At 49.3% G+C, this 23,594-nt stretch overlaps 1 protein-coding gene across 2 annotated transcripts in view; it reads right to left on the bottom strand.

The window, feature by feature from the left end:
- LOC108351048 (uncharacterized) overlaps window positions 1–23,137 on the bottom strand; it is a 60,235-nt gene extending 37,098 nt beyond the window's left edge. For both annotated transcript variants that reach the window (XR_010052003.1, XM_017593859.3), the window contains exon 1: window positions 20,503–23,137. Coding sequence is in view for 1 of the 2 variants with exons in the window: in XM_017593859.3 (XP_017449348.1) it covers window positions 20,503–20,645 (143 nt within the window). In the remaining variant the exon portion in view is untranslated. The remainder of the gene's footprint in view (window positions 1–20,502) is intronic.
- Between the last annotated feature and the right edge of the window lie 457 nt (window positions 23,138–23,594).

Genomic DNA, 23,594 nt, shown 5'->3' with positions numbered 1-23,594 from the left:
CAAAGTGGGTCAACACACACACACACACACACACACACACACACACACTCTCTCTCTCTCTCTCTCTCTCTCTCTCTCTCTTTCTTTCACATATAAACTCACACTCTCATACTCTCTCACACACACATTCTCACTGTCTCTCTCTCACACACACACACATCCATTCACAATACACTCACACACATACATACACACACTTTCTCACACATACTCACACTCACATATATAAGTTCTCTCTCTCTCACACACACACACACACACTTTCTCACACATACTCACACTCACATATATAAGTACTCTCCCTCTCTCTCTCTCTCTCTCACATACACACACATTCTCACTGTCTCTCTCTCTCACATACATTCACAATACACTCACACACATACATACACACACTTTCTCACACATACTCACACTCACATATATAAGTACTCTCCCTCTCTCTCTCTCACACACACACTTTCTCACACATACTCACACTCACTTATATAAGTACTCTCCCTCTCTCTCTCTCTTCCTCTCTCTCTCTCTCACACACACACATACACACACATTCTCACTGTCTCTCTCTCTCACACATACATTCACAATACACTCACACACATACATACACACACACTTTCTCACACATACTCACACTCACATATATAAGTATTCTCTCTCACACACACTCTCTCTCTTTCTCACACACACACTCTCTCTCTCTCTGTCACACACACACACACACACACACACACACACACACACACACACACACACCTGTTACTTAGCTAGGTAATAAGCATTCAAAACAAGAGCCAGAAGGGAGCGTTTCGTAGTCACACCAGCTTTGCAGATAAGGAGACAGAACCTGGGAAGTCACTTGACTAAGGTGATACAGCCGGGAGGCAGGCAGAACTAGAATCAGAACTGTAGGCAGCTTGCTCCTGCTCTTCATCCACCAACCCAGAAAAGCTTTTCAAAGACACGAAAGTCTCCAAGTGAATGTGGTGGCTCAAGCCCAGAATCCCAGCAACTGTGAGAGTAGGCAGGCCGGTTGCTTTGAGTTTGAGGCGAGCTCCAGGCTAGCCTGGGCTACAATACGAGATTCCCCAGATGCTGCCAGGAATGTACAGCCACTACCCCCGCCCCCCTATGCTTACCACCTCTATTCTAGTTGGCTGCCAGCTCAGAGTTAGGGTGAGAAGCTGCGAAGCATCGAGCCCTTCCTCGTCAACAGCCACAACAAAAACAAAATACAAAATTAAAATAGCAAACCACCCCCCACCCCATGAAGCTAACAGGTGTGGGAAGGAGCTCAGAGAGACAACACTGCCAGACACACTTTGAGTGCCCCCTCCTGCTCCAGCACACCAAGGCATACGGTCTCAGTAAGTCTTAGTAAGAAACCATGTGTTTATCTCCGTGTGATTCCAAACTCCAAGTGCTGGGAATAGAACACAGAACACTGCACACACCAAGCAAGCCCTCTTCTGTTTACATATGCCCCAGCCCCTCCGTGCCCGCCTGTGTGCATGTACGTGTGCGTGTGTGATGTACACGAATGCAGGCATGCACAGCCGTACATGGAGAAGCCCAAAGAGGACCTGAAGTGTCTTCTTCACTCCGCTGTCACTTTCTGTCACATCACTTTCTGTCACATTGTCTAGAACTGGAACCTCTCACTGAATTAGAAGTTCTTATTTAGGATAGACTGGCTGGCCAGAAACACACTTGTCTCTGCTGCTTGTGGCTAGGGTCGCATAGGTGAGCAGCTGGGTCAGTCTTTCCTTCCAGGTGCTGGGGATTTGAACTCAGGTCCTCAAGATTACACAGCCAGTGCTCTTATCCACTAAGCTATCTCTCCAGCACATGTTGGAGAGGTAGCCTAGTGTTGACAGAGTGCTTGCCTAGTGTGCGTGAGGCTCTGAGTTCCATGCCAGATGTTGGAAAGTAAAATAAAATAAAATAAAATAAAATAAAATAAAATAAATGAGGGTTTTGGGAGTCAGAAGGTTAAATGAATATACCAGGTAAGCCTTAGGCGCATGGTTCGAACCCTAGACAACCTGAGTTTGGAGCCCAGTCTTTCACAAGAACCAGAGCAAGCAAGAACAGAATCAAGTTGAATCTGAATGTCAGAGATGGGGTGAGAAGGATGAGGGAAACTTGGAGCATCGCAGGTGAGCTCTCGGGTTTGTGAGACACCAAAAAGGAAAGGTTTGTGTGGCATGAACTGCTCGTGGAACCTTGAAGAAAGGAAGCTGTTTCCTTGGTGTTCCATGGGGTGTAGGAGAGTGACTCTAACTTGAGTTTCTTGTCTCCTCACTGCTGGTCTTGGGTAACTTTGTGGTGAGGCTACAGGTGGCTTTGGCAGGATACTGGGCGGCCATAGAGTTAGCAGCAATCTACCAGTTCTGCTGTAGCAACCCCCAATGTCTCCAAGCTCCCCACATACTGCCTGGGCTATACAACCACTGCCTTCCCCACCTACTCACCCCCTCTTTTCTGATTAAGTTCCCCGACTGCCAGCTCAGAGTAAGGGTGAGAAGCTGGACAGAGAGCATGGTCATCGCTAAAGAGGCAAGGCTCAGGTAAGAGGTCACTTGTTGCTATGTGCGTGTGGGCAGATCACCTAGCCTTGCAGAGTTCCAGGCTCCCAGGCTCCAAGAAGGGCATTAAAAAAACTCTACCTGGGGTTGGGGATTTAGCTCAGTGGTAGAGCGCTTGCCTAGCAAGCGGAAGGCCCTGGGTTCGGTCCCCAGCTCCGAAAAAAAGAAAAAAGAAAAAAAAAAAACTCTACCTATCACCATGTCTTGGCATGGGGGTCCCTGGTGAATTCTCACATGTGGTCAGGACTCACAAAATGCTGTACCCTTCCCTCTTATTTCTGAATCCTGCAAGGCCAGGGACTGCGGCTGCCAAGACAGACATCTATCATTCTGCCTGCTCTGATGATGTCCTCTCTCGCCCTCTAAACAGCTGGCCAAGGATGAGTCAATTCCCCAGGAGAGGCATATCTTACAGAGGGAAAGGAGAGGCGCATGGTGGGGGAGGGGTGTGGAGGGCTGAGATCCAGTGGGGGGGGATGAAGCACGTGGGAATGACTGTGTGGCGGGACACTCAGGGTATAGCAAAGCAAGCCAAGGGCTGAGGCTGAGAGATACACTTGGGTCCAGGCTCTCTGTTGTCATCTCTTGTTTATCCGGTACACATCTACTCGTCCTTCAGGACCAATCCCAATGAAGAAAAAACAGAGATTGCAATGGGTTTGTAGGAAGTATTCAGAGTCAGGATCCCCAAGAGCAGGCCTCACGAGTGTTTGAGTCTAGGTTATGATAGCCCTGCCCTTCTTCTATTCACAGGAAGACTCCATCTTACCTGACACTGAAACTGAGCGCTACCTTCTCCGGGATGTCTTGGGGACCATCCTGCATGAAACCATGTCCTCTGCCCTCGGTACTTTCTGTGTCCTCACCACTCTTCTGATAAATGCATGTTTTTCTGCGGGGGTTCTTTTAAACCCGCCTCTCCCATAGGGTAATGTGCTCCGTGACAGGAAAGAGACCCGATATTGCTCTTCTTCCTGTTCTCCGTGACCAGCATGGAGTCTACACAGGACTTATTGCCAGGGGCCTTCCCAGCATCCACTCTCCCCGTCTCCCTACCTAATAGAATCCTGATGTAGTGACAGACTTAATTAAAAATAGTCTCATCCCCTAGACACTTGGGAAGTTCCAGTGCCATGCAATCTTGCAGAATGAGTTCAAGTTGAATTTCATAGGGTGGGCTCTTAGTCGAATGATGGTTTCCCAGATAAAGGGCCAGGCCTATGGGTGCTTCACCCTTGGCCCTTCATCCCACCCACCCTCACTGGTCTCTGCCTCCAGTGTTGAGGTGAAGCCATCATCCATTGCCCTTGGTGATGAGGGACTCACAGCTAAGCAAACGCTAGTAAGTTTAGAATTCCCTCCCTCAGACTGGGTTTTAAATGGAAAAACAACCCCCAGCGGAGGTGACCCAGCACCAGGGCTTTGCTTTGGTAGCTGAATGCAGTCTTTAGTGCTATGACCTGGCATAAATGGCGCTCAGGGAACTGTGATGACCCAGTTCAATGGCCAGACTGTTTGCTTGCTCAGTTTGGACACCGTGGCCCCCAGTGGGCTAGGGCAGACTTGCTCGGGTGGACTCACTAGGCTTCCTATTCTTGGGCTAAATTTTCTCTTGTGTGTGTGTGTGTGTGTTTGTGTGTGTGTGTGTGTGTGTGTGTGTGTGTGCTGTAAGCATGTATGTGCACATGTGTGTGTGTGCAAGTGTGTGTTCATCTGTGTATGCTTGTGTATGTGGAAGCCAGAGGTCAACTTTGGGCATCTTTCTTTATCTCTCTCTACTTTATTTCTTGAGATTTGGTTTTATTTTTATTTTCTTTTAATTACGTGAACATGTGTGTCTGTGTGTATGTGAGTCAGGTTCTCAAGGAGGCCAAAGGTGTCAGATGCCCTGGAGTTCCAGGCAGCTGTGAGCTACCTAGCATGGGTGCTGGGAACGGAACCCGAGTCCTCCGGAAACGTATCAGATGCTCTTAGCCACCGAGCCACCCTCCCCGCCGTCCACTTTATTTTTGAGACAGGGTCTCTCATTGAAGCTGAATGTCAGCTAACAGACTAGCCAAAGAACTCCTGGGACCTGCCTGGCCTTACTCCAGTGCCAGGGTCTCATGCAGATGCTATCACCCTAGGCTTGTGTGTGACTATTTGGGGCTATCACTCGTGGACAGCCTCGAGTCCTCACAGCAAGCCCCTTACTCCCCGGAGCCCTCTCTCCAACTCCTCCCCCAATGTACTTAATACATAAAGATTCAGGCCTCCCCCAATTTGGAATCAGCTGGTTCCGGAATGCATTCTTTATTCATTCAATAAATTTCGGGGTTGGGGATCTGCAAAACTGCAGATATAGGCATTGACGTGAGATCCGTTGTGGTATGTGCCTTGTTTTTCTTTCAGCATCTAATTGAAGAACTGCTGGTCTGCCCCGCTGTGGCCACGGTGCTAAGAGAACAAGGAAAGCCCTTCCCCACCTCAGCCCCCCAGCATTCCTCCCACCCCTAGAAGCTGAGGTCCAGCGGGAGACCCAGTTCATCTCACAAGAGCACCCCGAAATGCTGAGCTAGCCACAGAGGGAAGTCCTGCAGAGCACGGAAGCTTCCCAGAGATGGTGGCAGGTAGGCTGATATCTGCAAGGGACCTGGCTTCAAGGCTCTGATTTGTCTCTTGCTAGTTTGACATCACCTGGGTATTTCCTCAAGAAGAGAGGGGCATGGCTGCTGATCTCTACTGGTTCAAACCTGTGTAAATCTGCTCAGGAAATCCTGTGCCGACAGGACATGAACAAAGCCATCACCGAAGTCAAAGGATAATTAGGTCCCCAAGGGCTGACCCCAGCCAGGTCCCTGTCTCTTCTGCAGAGGGACTATTCCTGGACTGTGCTACCCACACCACCTCCAGAAACCCCAGGCTTTACTGAAGCTAATTCAGGTGGGGCTATGAGCTGTTTCCCAGAGATAACAGAGACATAGGGCTCGGAGGGGTCATAAAGAGCAGGACACTGTCCTCAAACTCAGGTGCCCCTTTCCAGATCTCCTACCTTCTGGCTATAGGGCAGAGCCATATGAGACAGAGAAATGTAATTAAATCCATTTCTATCTTTGACCCTCGGTTCCCTCATTTGTGAGATGCATAGACTAAAATCCGAAAGAATGAAAATCCCAAATATCCTACTGCCGCACCCCGACCAATGAACTCCAAACAAGAAGCGTGAGATTCGGGTGTCAGCATTTTCTACTCCCCCATGGACTCTGTGTAGCAGTGTAGGAAGCCCCGCCCATCCTTCCCAACTGTGAGGCTCCATGCTGCTTCTCAGCTGTGTGACCTCAGAGAAACAGCACGCCCACTCTGTGTCCAATTCATTACCAGGACCGGGAGCTTAAGAATAGGGTGACCCTCCTTGAGGCGCCCTGAGTGGTAGCAAGATTCATTTTCGTAAAGCATGTGCAGTAACTTTTGCCAAGTTCCAGGCCATGGTTCAGCCAGCCGGAGCTATGGTTTGCTAAGGCTGTCCTTGTCCATGCTCTTCTTGGGATCTTAAATGTGAAGCAGAAGACAGGAGTTGGGGGAGAAGGCTGGACAGTCTATGGTCCATCCCATCAGCTATAGCAACAGGAAAGGATCAAACTAAACCCTATATTCTATAGAGACAGGGAAGCAGGCATTCAGTAGTAGTTAAGAATGTTCTGGGGACGAGAGTGGTTAAGAGTGCTAGTTGCACGTGCAGAGGACCCAGGTTTTGATTTCCAGCATCTATGTGGCTGCTCTCAAACCTTCTGTAACACCAGTTCTGGGGGCAGCGCCCTCTTCTGGCCTCCATGGGTACTGCATGTATCACGCACACACACACACACACACACACACACACATACACACACACACACACGTGCGCGTGTGCTCGCACAGAGAGAGAGAGAGACAGACAGACAGAGACAGACAGAGAGACAGAGACAGATGGAGACAGACAGAGAGACAGAGGGGGGGAACACATAAGATAAAAATAAATCTTTTTTAAAAAATGGTCCAAGGCTGGGGAGATGGCCAGGTCCTTAAAGAGCCTGTCTCTAAAGCGTAAGAACCCATGCTAGGTGGACATTGAAAGTTCCTTATAATTTCAGTCTCAGAAGGGAAGAATGGCATCACTAGAGCAAGCTGACTAGCGAGACTAGACGCGCTCTAGGTGCTACTGAGAGTCCCTGCCTTAGTGAATAAGGTGGAGGAAGGATAGAGGGTAATTCTTCAGCCTTGGCCTCCACACTTACATACACACAAGTGCACCCGACAGCCCCCTACAGACACATCTATTCCCACATATGCAACTCTGCACACACATGCATGTCACATACACGCTACATGCGGAAAAAATAGAACAAAGGAAGAAAACCAGAGAATGTTCCGTTGGTAGGAGAAAGGATGGGTGAACACAGGCAGCCAATCAGCAGGGATCAGCCCTGCCCAGTGCCGCTTTGGAATTTCCAGGGAAGGGCTAGAGGAAATCATAGATGTCACTCATTTAAGCAACGAAGACTCTGAAGTTCAGAGAGGTTACATAATTCACTTAAGGTCACACAGCCTTGTGCAGAGCCAGGAATTAAATCTGACCTCATTTTTTCCCTTCAAATCCTAGTCTAGAAGACATTAAAAAAAATAAATAACTGTCTCCAACCTTCTCTCAGAGGACAGAAGCCCATCAGCACTGATCAGTCAGTCTGTCTGTCTTTCTTTCTTCCTTCCTTCTTTCCTTCCTTTCCTTCCTTCCTTCCCTTCTTTCTGACTTTGGCAAGGATACCTTATCTCTTCCTTCTGAGCAGACACAGTGCCTACAGCTGAACGGAGCAATTGGGATAATTAATAACAATATTTTACACTTAGAGCATTCTCTCTGCCAGAAGCTGCTCTGAAAACATCTAATCATTCAGCCACAAATATCAGCCAATCAATCAGTCCCGGGAGCCCACGGAGCTTGGGCCACCAGCTCCCACACCGGGTTCTGGAGCGACAGATGGCTTAGGAAGCAGATCCAGCATTTAAAGGGCCTGGGAGGCCAAAACAAGGTCCCACAAGAGGTGGTCTCGGAATCTGCAGCCCAGTAATAAAAGTCATATACCCTTAGTCTCCCAGTTGAATATAGCAATTTTCCTCATCAGGGATCCCGGGAGTTCACTAGCCAAGGGTAATCTGCATGCACCCAAGAGTACTGCACGTGGTGCCTCTATACATGGCCACACGAGGCACAGAGAAAGAGGGAGTGGCAAAACGGCTCAGCTGCTAAAGTTCTTAGTCCCAGGGTCCCCAGCGATGGGGATATGGGAGACTGAGCTAGGAGCATCTCTGGCTTGACCTCACGAGGTGCTCCCAAAGTGAGGCACTGTCCAGAGGAGATCTGAAGGATAGCAGTAGGCCCTTGATGCACACTGGCTCTAACCAGAAGCCACGGACTGCTTCTGGCCATAGGTCGAGACTTTTCGACTCTGAACCTCAGTGTGGGGAGTTGCTTGATCTCTCTGTATTGAGAGGACCCTTCCACCTCTCCCACAGGGAGCCTGACTTTAGCACAGGCATACAGAAGCCGAGCCAGTTTCTGATTCCACACGAAGCCCTCTGCCTCAGTGGAGCGCCAAGAAAGGTCTGTGCTTCTAGTGTTTCCAGGGGCGGGCAAGGATGTGACTGCCTGGAAAGCTGAGGAGCCTTGGTCTGCATTCTATGCCTCTCAACCTACACCATCTCCTCATTGGTACATCTTTGTAAGTACCCCCAACACCATCTTCACCCTTCAGATTCATCTCCTGACTGGTCTCAGAGTCCAGGAGAGATCCTAAACGTTGGGTAGAGCTTCCCAAGGGACAAGCAGCTGGCAGTGGCCAAAAACCTTGCAGTCCCTCCCCTCCCTTCCCTGCGCTCACCCCTCCAACAGCCTTGCCACAGATTCCCCAGTGCCTGGCTCCTGCTTTTCCTCATTATTAAGCAGAAATGAGTTCCTACTGTCTAATTAGTGTCTCGCTTTCTCATCTACGCTCCCTCCCCTCCCCCTCCCTATTTTCTTTCTTCCCTTCCCTCTCATTTTTTCCTGTTGAGCCTCCCGCCACCCCCACCCCCACCTCCACCCCTGATTGTGACCATGGTCACTCTTCTATCAAGGTCTCTGTCCCGTCTCCACGTCCTCCCTGCAGAAAGCCCATCTCCCATCACAGGGAAACCTGGGATAAGGAAGTAGACCTCCACAGCCCCACATCTCCAATTTCTCTTGGAGCTGCCCACGAGGGAACTGAGTTCTGTTTGGCTGCCCCAGCCCCTGCCGTGGCCCAGTGCTGCCCACACGCGGTGGGCGAGCCTGCCTATTCTGAGTCCAATATAAGGCAACCCACTTCTCTGCGCGTAGAGCCGTTCTGTCCACCACACCACCGGCAGCTTTGTCTTCATGGAGGTGATGTTCAGGGCTCCATCTGCCATCCTCTTGGACTTGCTTCTCAGCTGGTTCAAAATGTGCCTGGGGTGGCGGGTTTATTCTTCATGGACTCTTCTCAGTTGCAGCCCTGGAGGAAGATCTCCCACCCAAGGGCCTGGCTCGTTTAAAGCTGCGATCCAACTGAACTGCTCTCACTTACGAACAACAGAAGGTCCATCTAAAAGTAGCTAGAACAATAAGGGGAATGTTCTCTCAAGCGGGAAGAATTCCGTGGGCGGATTTGTTCTCCAACCTCCTCATCTTGTGCTCGCATCCACACTAGATTCTTGGTGCAGCCCCGGGTCACCTGTCCTATAGCCATGCATACTCCATAGATCACTGGGTTTAAGATCTGCTGTGTTAGCTCCTATCTGGGGGGCCTTGGCCAAGTGCACTAAACTTCTGACTCTCGGTCTTTTCCTTGGTAACTGTTCCAAGAATACTCTCCTCCTGAGACTGCAGAGGGTCTGAAGTGCACAGTGCCTGGCACAGTCCTACACAGCAGCACCTTGGGGTTCATGGCCTACTTTCCCTCCTACAGCTTCCTCAGTTAGCGAGAGGAGCTCCAAGTGCCAGCATTGTTATTTAGGAGTATTCTGCTCATGGTGTAGCATTCTGCTCATGGTGTAGCTTTGTGTGGGAGTTGTTCTAAGCCAGTGGGAAGGAGGCCTCTTAGCCTGGCCACATTTTCCTCTCTCCTTTTTTTTTCCTTCTGAGAAGGGGCTTTGCTATCTAACCCCACTGGGCCCTAACCCTTGGGATCTTCCTGCCTCGGCCTCCCAGGTGCCAGGGTTACAGATGTGTCCCTGACACCTGGCGATGAATCCTCTGAGCTGGTCCTTGGTCTCGTGAGAGGCTCATTCTTCCCTTTGTGACTTGTGGCTAAAATGACTGTTCTGTTCCTAGGCATATGACAGTCCTTCTCCCTTGGGGCCATCGGACAGTGCAGACCCACAGAGTCCCTGCCTGGGCTTGCCAGGGTGGCCACGTGACAGTGACTGACGGACCTTCTCCTGATTCAAGCGCTTCTGCGCCATAATGTCTCCTTTCTTTAAGGACACATGTCGTGTTGGTTTGGGAACCCACCAACCCCAGTAGGACCTCAGTTCTGCTAATTACACCTGCAAGGACACTTTCTAATCAAGGTCACACTTGGAAGTACTAGTGTTAGGGCTCTGATATGGGAATGTGGGGACACAATCCAGCCCGTACTGGTACTGCCTTGCAATAGCATCTGGCAAAGTACCCCGCACCTTTCTACCTCTGGATTCTTGTTCATGGGTCCCTTAAATCTGGGCAACCTTTCCCTTCCTTTTCTTTCCAAATCCCATTCGCTCTTCAGGGATTATTTTATTTAAATACTATATTTTTCTCTCTTTTTACCCTAAACCCAGTGATCTATGGAGTATGCATGGCTATAGGACAGGTGACCCGGGGCTGCTCCATGAATCTAGTGTGGATACGAGCGCAAGATGAGGAGGTTGGAGAACAAATCCGCCCACGGAATTCTTCCCGCTTGAGAGAACATTCCCCTTATTGTTCTAGCTACTTTTAGATGGACCTTCTGTTGTTCGTAAGTGAGAGCAGTTCAGTTGGATCGCAGCTTTAAACGAGCCAGGCCCAGGCCCTTTTGCATATATATTGTGGCTTCCAGTTCAGGGCTTTTAGGGAATTCCTGAGTGCGGGAATGAGTGTGTCCCTGTTTCTTGTGCCTTTTGGGGGGCTCTTTTCCTTCAGTTTGTCTTGTCCAATTCCAATGTGGCAGGGTTTTGTTTTATCTCATTATACAGTATACATTATATTATATATGTATATTATATTAAAATACATTATGTAATAATGAAAATATATAATTGTATATATTTATATAATTTTATACATTATATTTTATCTATTACCCCATAAAAGCCTGTTTGTTTTCTAATGAGAGACAGAAATGGGGTGGATCCAGATGGGAGGGGAGGTCAGGAGGGACTGGGAGGAGTAAGAGGAGAATAATACACAATCAGGGCATATTATATGAGGAGAAAAATATCTATTTTCAATGAAAGGAATAAGAAAGAAAAGGAAGAGGAAGAAGCCGTCATTTGTGAGGCTTATTGAGATCTTGCCTGTTTATTTTGTTTCATTTTCATGTGTTCTTTGCTAGGGGTCGGGCGGGGGCTTTTGATGTGAGACCCACCCCTATGTGGCTCAAACTGGTTGCCATACTTGACTCGGAAGATATTTAGTTCCACCTAGTAGATAAAGAAACCAAGATCCACACCTCTCAAAGTACTCGTGTGAGTCCACCAGGCCAGCTACTCATAGCCGGGATTTCAACGTGGACGCCTCTGCTCTTTGCAGAATGAGATGGGAGGAAGGTGGAGATGGGAGACCTCTAAGACTGACCCCGTGCCTCTTTCTGTTCAAAACAAAGCAAGATGGGACCTAAGAAGAGAATTCCGCAGACAAGGAACCCAGAGAGCTCCCAGAACAATCTGGGCAGGGTGCGCATGGGCAGGGAGAAACAGAGGGCTTCTCCCTCTGCTCTCCCACAGTTAAACAAGCAGAGCTGTGGGTTTAGGGGGGCCTTGGGTAGCATCTTAAGCATGAACCCCGTACTCTTCTACCTGCCATTGTCAGTCTTTGTGAGTTAGGTGAAGAAGATGTTTTACAAATTTTCTTACTGCCCCATTTTATGGATGAAGCAACTGAAGGATAAGGGGGACTTGTTCAGAACCTCAGGACCAGGAATTGGCAAAGCCATGGTAAAACCCAGCTCTACTTGATCTCCACCTTGGGTTTCCTGCCATCCCACACTTGAGAGTCTCGGAGGTAGATGTAACAGAGTGCGCTCACTCTCTCTGACCCTCTAGCCATATGTAGAGAGAATCTCTTGGCTGTGTATGGGTGCTGCACCTGTCAATAAAATGCTGACTGGCCTATAAGCTTAGGCAGGAAATAGAAAGTGGGACATTCAGTAGGAAGATTGCATTCTGGGATACAGAGAAGGGAGGAAGACTCGCCCGGGAACATCAGAAACATGGGAGCTGAGCGGAGGTAACCAGACGTGTGGCAGAACTCAGATTAATGGATATCGTCATCTAATTGGGGAACTGACAAAGCTTATGGCCTGGGTATTGGTAAATATACTTGAGTTTCAGAATCCTTATTCCTGGAACCTTGGGCTGGGAGGAAAACTTCAGCTGAAAGAGGGAGACAAGATGGCCTCTTCTTGAGGCACAGAGAGCACTGCCCGCATGGCACCAGAGGGTGGACAGAAAGCTCTGCTGTGTGGGAGCCCATTGCACCATTCGCTGTGGTCTGGGGCACAGGACTCCAGGAGATTCCAACTCAGACCCACCAGGCTTCACTCCCCTTGTACCCTGCCCACCTCTTCAGCTGTGTCTACGTCCCCCACACCCAGCTCCTGGCCCAAGCCTCATCCGTTACTCGCTCACCACATCTCACAGCGTCTCCTCAGCGTCCACCCTAGTATCTGCTTGAGGTTTTTCTCACTGGTGACCACTAAACTTTGGTCCTATTTTAAAGAGTAGTAGTCAGAAAATTGGTATATGCTGTTACCCAGACTGACATCCACATAAATAAACACATAGATCTTCGAATCAGACTCATTTATTTCTGGCAGTGACATGTATCAAATTTTAGGAAACTCTGGCCTCACATTAGTTAAGAAATGGATCTTACAGCTCTGGAGTGGTGGGCTACCATCACCCTCAGTTTGGCAAATAAAGAAACAGACTCAGAGAAGCTCACCCAAGGCTATTCTCTGACCACCTCCTAGGATCACCATTCTGCTGGGGCTACCACGAGAAGGGATGGCCAAGTCAGGTGTGACGACACAGACCTGTTCAACCAAGGCAGGAGGATAGAGAGCTTTGGGGTCAGCCTGGGCAACACAGTGACATCTTGTAAGAAGAAAGTGAGGGGGTGGAACAAAGCTGTGGACTTCCCTCTACCTGGGAACTGTCCCCTGTAGCATCGAAATTAGAAGACTGGACAATCTTGTCTTCCGTCTGCATCGTCAAGACACTGTAAGCGAAAAAGCCATATGGTGCCTGCCACACGTGCTCAAGCAGCATGTCTTCTCCTTTTAAGTGTGTGTGTGTGTGTGTGTGTGTGTGTGTGTGTGTATGCAAACATGTAGAAACCAGGGGTCAACCCCAGTGTCTTTCTTTCCTCAGGAGCCATCCACACTGCTCTGTTGAAGCACTGAGACCCAGAGCCGGCGAGCTTCCAGTAGTCTCTGCCCGACCCACCCCTCCGCTGCTCCCACCCCTGCCTAATCCCCACCCCCAGCACTGGGAGAGCACTGGCCTTTTGTGTAGGTTCTGGGAATCCAACGCAGGCCCTCATGCTCACGTGCCACTAAGTCACATGACCTGCTAAGTCACCCTCCCAGAATGTTCTGTGTTCCAGAAAGGACACTATGGAGGGAGGTTTTCCCAAGTCGGAAACTCTTCATACCTCCTTCGTACCTTCGGATCCCTGCCTGCAGCTAAGACAGGGAGTGTTAGAGACCATTAGTCACACGGAGTAGAATCCATGACGGGTCCTTCAAAGTAGATGCTTGAGGACAGTACCTACACGCAAAAAAACCCCACAAAAACAAAAATAGAAAAACCAAAAAATGAAACCAAGACAAAAATACAAAGTGAACAACAAAAACCCAAATCAAAACAACAGCGACGATGAAACTCACATCCTCAGCCATCAGGAAAGTACAAACCGAAACCATAATGAGATTCCACTTCAGCCCAGTCAGAAGGGCTAGCTAGGAAGCAGACACCAGATGCTGGTGAAGGTGCCAGGGTCAGTGGGGGGAATCCTGATACGCTAACGCCAGGAACGTAGATACAGCCACTATGAAAATCAGTATGAAAATCAAATACAGTGAAAATAGGACTATCACATGGCCCAGCTATATGGTTCCTGGATATATACCCAAAGGGACCCGAGTTAACCATAGGAAGAATGAGATTATGTCACTGTGGATAGCAGACAGGACCGGTGAACGTCATGTGAACGTGCTACTCAGAAAGGCAAATGTCCCACGTTTTCTTTCCTGTGTGGACTCTGGGCTCTATCTGTGGCAAGTAGAAGTGGGGTGATTTGGGTAGAGGAAGAGAATGAACAGAAAGACCTAGGGGACGAGAGAGAGGACAGGAGGGTGTGACCAATGTATGGAAACTTACTGGTTTTTTTTTTTTACAGTGGGTATATGCTAATCACAGAAACTGGAGTTTATGACATAAGGAGGGAAAGAAAGGAAGAGAACTCATTGGGAGGGCACAAGGAAGCTTTCAGGTCAAAGGAAAAAGGGAAACAAGCCAACCAGACTTTAGAAAGAACAAGAACCTGGAGTCCAGGAAGCAGAACAGACGGGAAGCATCTGGGCCTGTGGATGAATAACGCTCGCCCAGTCGCTCAATGCTCGCCCAGTCACTCAATGCTCGCCCAGTCGCTCAATGCTCGCCCAGTCACTCAATGCTCGCCCAGTCGCTCAATGCTCACCCAGTCACTCAATGCTCGCCCAGTCGCTCAATGCTCACCCAGTCGCTCACATCCCGTGACTTTCCTTTAGATTCAAACTCGGGCACGTTCTCAGGTACTGTGCCCACCCATTGCCTGGATGGTGATCAGGATTCTGTGATCCAGCCCCACCAACAGCTGCCCCCATGCCCCAGCCCAGGAAGAGGGGTGGACGAGGCACATTGGGACTGAGCCATCATCACAAGGTGGGAAAAGAACTGGGACACCAGATGATGGATGCCCAAGTGGATTCTCAGGGCCTCCAAAAGACTCAAAGATGCTCAGTAAGGTCCTTGATTTTCTCACTCAGGACAAGGATGGTTTCCTTTAAAATCCAGATGACCAGGAAGCCCCCAGCATGTGTGTTCTCAGGTAACAGACCAGGTGAGAGGAAGCTCTCCAAGGATGCCTTGGTCTATAAGTGGTTCTATCTCCAAACAACTGCCATATCCCCTGGTGGTGACAGAGGACAGGGAGAATTTGGGAGGTGCTAGTCACTCTCCTCAGAGTTCCTGTAGTGGTTGTTTCCGAAGATGGGTACTGAGTCCCTCCTGTTCTCCATACCTCTTGGTCACCAAGGTATGGAGTTGGTCCCCACCCTACTTGCTTTGACTAATGAAGGTCATGGGTGATGACAGGGACTCTTCTGTCTTAAGAAACTCTCAGTGTTTGTTCTGACATTCAACACCTGGCACCTAGGAGGTGCCACCAGCTCAGACTGAGACCAGCAATACCTCCCGATGAGCTCACATTATCACAGGGGACAGGCATGGCTGGAGTGGAGTGGTAAGGGGTGGGCACAGTAAGGGGTGGGAAACTGGACTGTTCCCTGAGTTAAAATCCCAAAATGTAAGCAGAAGACCAACTTGATCAAAACGTTCTTCTGAAGTATGGCTATTCCAGGACTTCGAAGAAGAATGTCCTCTGCCCTCTGGGCTACCATGGCAGCCCAGATGTTGCAGGTGGCAGTTTTGACCTTAGGTTCTTCCTTCTGCCTGACCCTTGCTATGACTTCCTTTAAGTGGGAGAATGCATTTCCCAGACTCTCTTTAAAGCTGCAAGGTCCGCGGATGTGCCACAAGAGGAGGCCATCTGTAAGTCAAGCAGGAGAAGCAGCGAGTCCTGCTGACCCTTTAATCTCAGACATCAAGCCTCTAGAACCCTAAGAACAAAGATTTCTGCTGTTAATGCCCTCCAGTCTGTGACACTTTGGGATGGCAGCCCTATCGAACTAACACACTTCTACCAGAGCCTGGATCACGGTAGTAATCATGGTGGTTATGTAATTGAGTTCCTGCTGCTCATATAAGACTAAAAATTCTGCACAGTCACTCACTGGCTGTGGGGCCACAGTCTGTTTATCTAGCATAGTGTGTAGCGCATAGTAGGTGCTCCTCCCCACCCCCATCATTGGAATGAATGCAAATGAATGAATGAGTTAACGAATGAGGCTCGTCCAGATGAGGGAGTAAAGTGGAAGGAGTGGGGGCAGGGGAAGTGGTGGAGGTGGTGGAGGTGGTGGGGGAAGGGGGAGGAAGGCAGGGGAGGCGGGGGGGGGGGAGAGGGGTGGGGGGGGAGGCGGGGGGAGGCGGGGGGAGGCGGGGGAGACTGACACCAGTAAGGTCTTGCCTCAACTCTTGGTGTTTCTCAAAAGAGCTGCTCAACTCCGAGATCCGAAATTTGATTTACTCCTGTATGACGTCATAGCCATCACCATGGCAACACCCAGCGATGCCTGTCTGCCAGACAGAGTCTCTGCCATCAGCAAAGGGCAAAGGGACTCAGAGGGTAGAAAAGAACATGGTCAAGGCGTGAGCGTCAGGTCTGCTACCCTGCAGCTGGGGCCCGGGGAGCTGCTGCTCACATAACCTGCGGCTGTGCCCCTAAGGGAGCCAGGACCACCTTCTTGGGCCCAGAAGAACCCATCTTAGGGACAAATCAGCCTACAGTAAATAAAATTACAAAGAAACGGCAAAATTACATTAGTGGAAACTGTATGTAGCACACAGATAGCCGTGGGTCCTCCGGTCCCTGCTGTTTCACATGAAGACTTGTCTTTACCCTCAAGCCATTCGAACAATGGACAAAGCTATTCGTTCTGGTCCAGTGTTATTTCCTTCTGCCTCTGGTCTTCCTTCCATACTTTCTCCTTTCCTCTCCCACCCCTTCTCTGTCTGCAAGCATCTATTAAGAATCTATTCTAAATGTGGAGTGGTAATCAGCATAGAAGTTAACTCAGATAAGCACAGGCCATAGTTCCAACATGGAAGAGATTTAAGCCTCACCCGTGCCTTTCAGGGGGGCAGGGCTCTGACGTACAGAGGTTTTGGGGGAGGGCATTAGTGTCACAATCAAGCCCCCATATGCAAGCTCTTGCAGCTTCAGAGTTTCTGGATGAGATTGACACACTGCTAATGTCCCCAATTATCTAGGAGTAAGAGGTGGTGATGACCAGTTTGAGAACCCAAGCACCATCTTATAGAAGGCCAGTGGAATTTATTTCCCAAGCCCTGGACACTAAGCTGTACCTGGAAGTCTTCCATTGCCTCTCTCTTTCTCCTTTGAGCCCATCTTTCTCCTCAGAAGCAAAACAACCAGAAACTTAGATGTTTGATACAGTGTTGACTCCCAAGCCAGGCAGCCTGGCTGTAAAACTATGACACTATCAAGGCACCCTCGCACCAGCACCGCCATTGCCTGGGTGTGTGGACTCAGTCCAGCCACCTCAGTATTTTGATCTGTAAAATGGGTTCGCGACCAGCTACAATCCTGGCTGACTATGGGGAATAGGGCCATCCCATATAAGGAAACCAGTACATAGAAGACACAACAAATGGCGGCTGTTCCAGTAGCTTCTGTAGTGAGGTAGAGCTTGCCTTTCAGCCGCCCTGCTGGCTGAAGTGTCATTAGAAAGAGCAGTGTTGAGAGATTCCTCCTGAGTTGGCACTGACAGGAGCTGTGACAGTCTGCCTCTAGAAAAAAACTCTCAGCTAGCTGCCTGGCCCAGGGGGACTCCAACCCTGACAGTCTGCCCAGACTCTGCAAGATGTTTCCGACATGTTAGTGTTCTTGAGGGACACACAATAGCTGAGCTCATTCTTCCTGCCATCATTGTGTAGCATCTGCCCAGCCCTTACCAACAGCGGAAAAATAAGGACACCGGGGCATGCATTTAGACCGCCAACCTTTGACAAGCTAATGGGGCCTCCTAGAAGTCAGTCTCTATAGCTGCCTTCTGCCCATGTACCAAGAGGTTTTGGTGTATTTTGTTTGTTTGGTTGGTTGGCTGGTTGGTTTGTAGGTAGGATTTGTAGGGAGCAGCTCTGGTATTCAGGCTTCATGAATACCATTGTCTTGTGTTTTCGTTCCTGTATAGTAGAGTATGACACACAGTGAGTATTCATAAATGCTAGATGGATGGATGCCTGAATAGATGGATGGGTGGGTGGTTAGGTTAATGGGTGGGTGGGGTGGGTGGATGCCTTAGTAGATAAATAAATGGATGGATAGGTAGATAGGTGGACAGATGAATGGATGGGCAGGTGGATGGGTGGGTGGGTGCGAGGGTTGAGTGGATGGACGGGTGGGTGAGTGGATGGATGGATGGATGGATGGATGGATGGATGGATGGTCAGAATATTGAGAATATTAAGTAAAAAAATGCTTATTTCATGCCAAAGAATTTCATAAGCACATAAGAAGCTGGCCTTAGAGCACAGTGGGACATGGGCTCTGAGAAACGCTATAAGGACCATTGACACGGGTGAGCTGCTAACCACCTTAAGAGCCAAATAAGCCATTGCTTGTATATATGTAAGATGTGCATCACAGAGGTATGAACTGCAGACTTAAGGCCAGCCCAGTCCCATCCAGTTCACTGTAAATGACGGCTTGAGCCTTGGTTTCTTCCCCATCACAAGAATATAGATATGGCACCTCCTTGGAGGGTATCGGGATACTTTTCAGATACTGCCAGCTAAGCAGTTTATGTAGTCTGACAGGCACCCATGGTCAATCAAAATACCCTTCCATTTAGAAAGCACAAACACCCATTACTGATATTATTATCTAGGATAGAGAACCTTCTAGAAAGTTCATACGTAGAAAGAACAGTGTGTGGTTTCCTGATACACTCACTTCATGTACCCAAGGACCCCAGGACCAAATGGAACCTCCATCCTACCCATCTTGGGAAGATAGGTTGTAAAAGTGACCATGTTGTACCAATCATAGTAGAGACCCCAGCTCAGCTATATACCTGCTAAGTCAACTAGAGCCTCAGATTCCTCATCTATAAAATAGAAATGACATCCTGTTCTGAATATGATGCTTTTTTTTAAAACCAAGAGTTATGGTAGCTTTGTCAACCCTGAATCATCTGAAGACAGTCTCCATGAAGGATAGCCTACGTCAGGATAGTGGGGGACTGTCTTGATTGCCTTAGCTGTTGTGGGGAGGCTCCCTGTGAGTGTGAACGGCACCTTCAGGTCCTACGAGATAAATGCATGCAGAAGAAGGAAACCTCCCTTCGCTTTCTTGGTCTTCACTCTGGCTGGAGAGTTCATCTACCCTGTTGCTGCCACTGCCAATCTCTTCACCACTTTTGGAACCAGCCTATGTCGGCTTCCAACATGGACTGAAGACCAGCAGCATCCCAGGTCTTTAGCACTAGAACGCTGAGGTGTCCAGCTTCACAGATTAAGTAGCAATCAAGTTCTCAGGCTCTCAGGTGTGAGACAGCCATTGATAAATTCTCTTTTAATATATGTTCATTCTATTGGTTCTGAGCCCCCCTCTACTCCCCCAGAGAACCTTGACTAATCCAGCAGGTGGACTAGTTACTTCTCTAGTTGACTAATCCAACAGGTAGACTAGTTACTTCTCTAGTTGACTAATGAGAAGGTGGACTAGTTACTTCTCTAGTTGACTAATCCAGCAGGTGGACTAGTTACTTCTCTAGTTGACTAATCCAGCAGGTGGACTAGTTACTTCTCTAGTTGACTAATCCAGCAGGTGGACTAGTTACTTCTCTAGTTGACTAATCCAGAAGGTAGACTATTTATTTCTCTAGCTGCTGTTACAGAATACCTGACAACTGTGGAGTTTCTTAAACTCACAGTTTGAGAGTACAGTCCATCATGGCGGGTACAGCAAGATGGTGGGACCTTAAGACAACCTGCCTCATTGCGTCTTCAGTCAGGAAGAGAGATGAACGCCTGTGCTCAGCTCACTTTCTCTTTTTTATTCAGTTCAGGACCCCCAGCCTGATGTGGTGCTGTCCTGTAGGGCGGGTCAATTTACCTAATTAGCCAAATCTGAGCAACACCCTCACAGAAACTCCTGGGTACTTGTCTCCTGGGTGTTTCAAGATGCTGGCAAGTTGATAATCAGTATTAACTATCACACCATAATGAAGTCAAATCCCTGCTCTGGTAGATGCTCCGGTCCACCTGCCCTTTGCCCTTAACCAAGCAACAGGAAGTGAATCCTGATTTGGGCTGAAATACAAGAGAGACCTCAGGGAGGGCTGGGCAACCAGAGAGGATTTTTCCCTTCAGGCGGATCTTGCAGAATGGGGCACACCGGCTTCAGACAAAAACCCGCCCTTGGGAATTAAGTCACTGTGTTCCAGGAGTTGGAGGGACAGGGTATGGAGGGGGCACTGTACCTACTCAGTCTGTACACTGTGGTGTAAAAAGGTAGTCACAGCCTGTACTCCCAAGGGCTCCTTTAAAGCCAGGCTTCAGACTGGAACTCAGCCAGCTGCAGGCTTGGTAGATGACATAGTTCAGCAAGATCGGATGTCACAAGTCCCGTGGGGGCTGGGCAGAGTGGTGTCAGTGTGATGCAGAGGCCTGAGGGAGGCAGGATCAGTAGGAAAGGGATAAGGGGGTGGATTTGAAAGACAGGCTTTGAGTGTTTATTGAGGGCTGCTCCCACCTACTCTGACCTTCTGTTCCTCCGTTTCTTCCCTTGGTGGCCACATGATCATCTTTCTGCTTAGAAGTTTTCTGACGATGCTCTCGAGTAAAGCCAGGCTCCTCAGTGCGCTCCATGCTGTTTCTTGCTGCCCATCCATGCATCAGACCACAGGGCCTTTGCACGTGCTTTCCTCTGGGGGAGGAGGCTGCTTCTTTCTTCTCCTCCGGTTAACACACATCCATTGGGATCTCAGCTCTAATACATTTTTCAGTTCAGGCCAGCAAGCACTAGGTAATTCTCCTGGCGTCAGTGAGCCGTTTCCTCCCCGACCAAGGAGGAAGCTCCAGACGACAAGCCCTGGGACGTTTCTTACTCCCTCATCACAGCCGCTGTGCTAGGCGCTAAGTATCCGGTATGGAGCCACGGAGACTGCACTGAAAGCCAGGCGCCATGTCTAACACTGGGGAGGACACAGGCAGGCAGGGACTCTCGCGACCAGAGGTTAGCCTTGAGAACAGAGGCTATGGTCCATCTGTTGGACCCTTGCCCCTACCGCCCTCTCACCCCACTCTACACACACACTGGCTGTCCCAGAGTCTCTTGGGGACTGGCCATCCCCTGACAACATCAACAGCAGCCAGGCATGACCTGATGCTTATCTGGCTCAAACCGGCTGGGCCCAGGCTCAGAGGAGCTAAGGCAGACTCCATGGCAACAGCCGGCTCTTCCATCCGGAATGGCTCCCAGGGATGGCCAATCAGGATTCTCTGCTCTCAGGAAATTGGCCCAGGGGCCAAGTTTAGAATGACAATAGTCTTTGAGGGAACAAACAAGCACCTTTAAATTGCAGAGAAAGCAACGTTGCCACAGGTTGCCTGGGAGAGCCCAGGGAGGGGAAACCATAGCTGCATCAGCAGGACCCATAGATCTGTTCACAGAGGCATCCATTCAGGGTCCCGAAGCTCCTTGCTGGGGTATGAGGAGTGATTTCCTAGAGCAGGTCAAAAGAGGCTCTACACAGTTAAGACCCAGAAAGACCGTCGTCAGCAGATCTGGTCGTGGAGACAGCACGGGATGTCTGTCTACCTGCCTGTGTCTAGGGTCCTCCTTTACACAGGGAAGATCAAAAGCAAGACTCCTGTGAACCCGCTGTGAGGCCTGGATCTGTTAGGATCTTAGGTGAGCACCCTGGAGCACAGAGGGCGGGAGTCTGCAACTGTCTTCAAGGCCTGGGTGCTGCTGGTTGAGTAGGACGCTGTGGAAATGAACCGGGTGATGTCTTTTGTGGAGTCTCCTATTAGGTCAGCAACATCCCCCCGTGCCTGGTGACTTCAAAAGGCTGAGACCAAACACTACTGTTCTGGGCACTGCCCATTGTGGCTCACACGGCCTAGAAAGGAGACTCTAGCCAGTTAAATTTCTTAAGTTTCGGCACAGGCTGAGGTTTTCATGTCGATTCTGCAGCGGGCAGGGGGGAAGGGTTGTCTATTCTTCACAACCACTTTCCAGAGCACGATGGTGAGGACCAGAGAGAGCTCAAACAACTTCCTGGGTTGCCAGACCATGAAATCAGACATTCTCACCAAGTCCACTGTGAAGGCGCCATTGAAGCTGCTCGCCCATTTACCACCAAGGACCACGACGAGCCACCGTTGGCCTGAAGTGCTTCTGGCTTGGTCACCTTTGCCTGAATAACTATCTTGGCTGGCCTATGTGCTTCCCCCCAAGTCTTCAGAGGGATTAGGAACCTTGAATGATCAAGGGATGCTGGCAGAACGCACCAGGACAACATCCGGGTGAGCATCGCCCCGTGCTCCGGAGCACCACCCTGCCCTCGATTAAGACCAGGCACAGGCCCAGAAACAGCCGCCAACAGCTGGCTGATGATCTGGCTTCCAGCCCACATGTGCTGCTGTGAGGGCCAGCTGTGCTAATGCCTATTCCCCGGAAGGAATGTTTAAGGCTTTGGGGGCCCTTGTCTGTCTAAGTCAACTTCAGAAGTGTAGGCTGAGCCTAAATCACTCTTTCAGGATGCAAAAGCGGAAGAAATACGGATATGTTTACTAGCACTGAGAGCAAAGGATCATGGTCAACCTGAACAGCCACACGAAGATGTCATTAATAGGATGCCCAGGCTCCTGAGACCTGGACTCCCTACAAGTGGGTGGTTGGGACTTCTGATGCCCCAGCATCCCTTCCTTGATTTCTGGAAGTGCATGGTGGGTAGATGGGGGTTAGTCTAAATGCTTTCAAATAAGCCCATGTTCTCTGGACAGCAGCACACACTTAGACCACCCACATGCCTGCAGCTTTTTGTGGGTGCTCAAACTAGGCTTGAACCGACACTGGGGTCTAAAGCCCTGGTATGGCTGAGGTAAAGACTTAGGATGTTCAAATCATGCCTTTCACCTTTCTGTCCTCACTGTGAGATGCCTTGCTGAGGCAATGTGGGATAGAAGAATTGGTTCACCTGATACCTAGTTCTTAAGTGTCTATGATGTGACAGACCCCGGGTCAGGGATGGCCCTTTAAGGAGGTGACATATTATATATATAATTTTAAATTTATCTTATTGTATAGTATAAGTATATTTTATATGTTATGTTATATAATAATTTATATATACTATAGATTATAATTAAATATGTAATAATATGTATTATATATGAATTTTATTTATTTTGTGTGCTTGCTTATCTGGATTGCATCATATGCATGCAGTGCCCGCAGAGGACAGAAAGGGGTGTTTGATTCCCCTGGAACTGGAGTTATAGGTAGTTGTGAGCCTTCTAGTATGGTTGCTTGGAACGAAACTCAAACACTCTTATCCGTGGAGACATCCTCCATCCTCCCAGGAAGTGGGACGCTAATGCCTTGAGGAGCCATCATGCAAAAAGTAAGACGCAGAGCGTTCCTGAGAAGGGCGACAAGGAAGAGGAAGAGAAGACCCTGTGTGTTAGACCTGAAGGGCCAAGAGGGAAGAAGTTGGAGCCTAGGTCAGACAGAGAGGAGGGAGAGGGAGGAGAGGGAGATGGGCTAAGTCCTTCGAGAACATGGTGAGGGGTTTTATTCGGTGTCATTTAATCCCCAGAGTGTTTTAACAGAGCAGG

Source organism: Rattus norvegicus, chromosome 5, assembly GCF_036323735.1.
Source record: "Rattus norvegicus strain BN/NHsdMcwi chromosome 5, GRCr8, whole genome shotgun sequence".
NCBI lineage: Eukaryota > Metazoa > Chordata > Mammalia > Rodentia > Muridae > Rattus > Rattus norvegicus.
The sequence above is the reverse complement of the archived record's forward strand: the minus strand, read 5'-3'. Positions and strand labels throughout refer to the sequence as shown.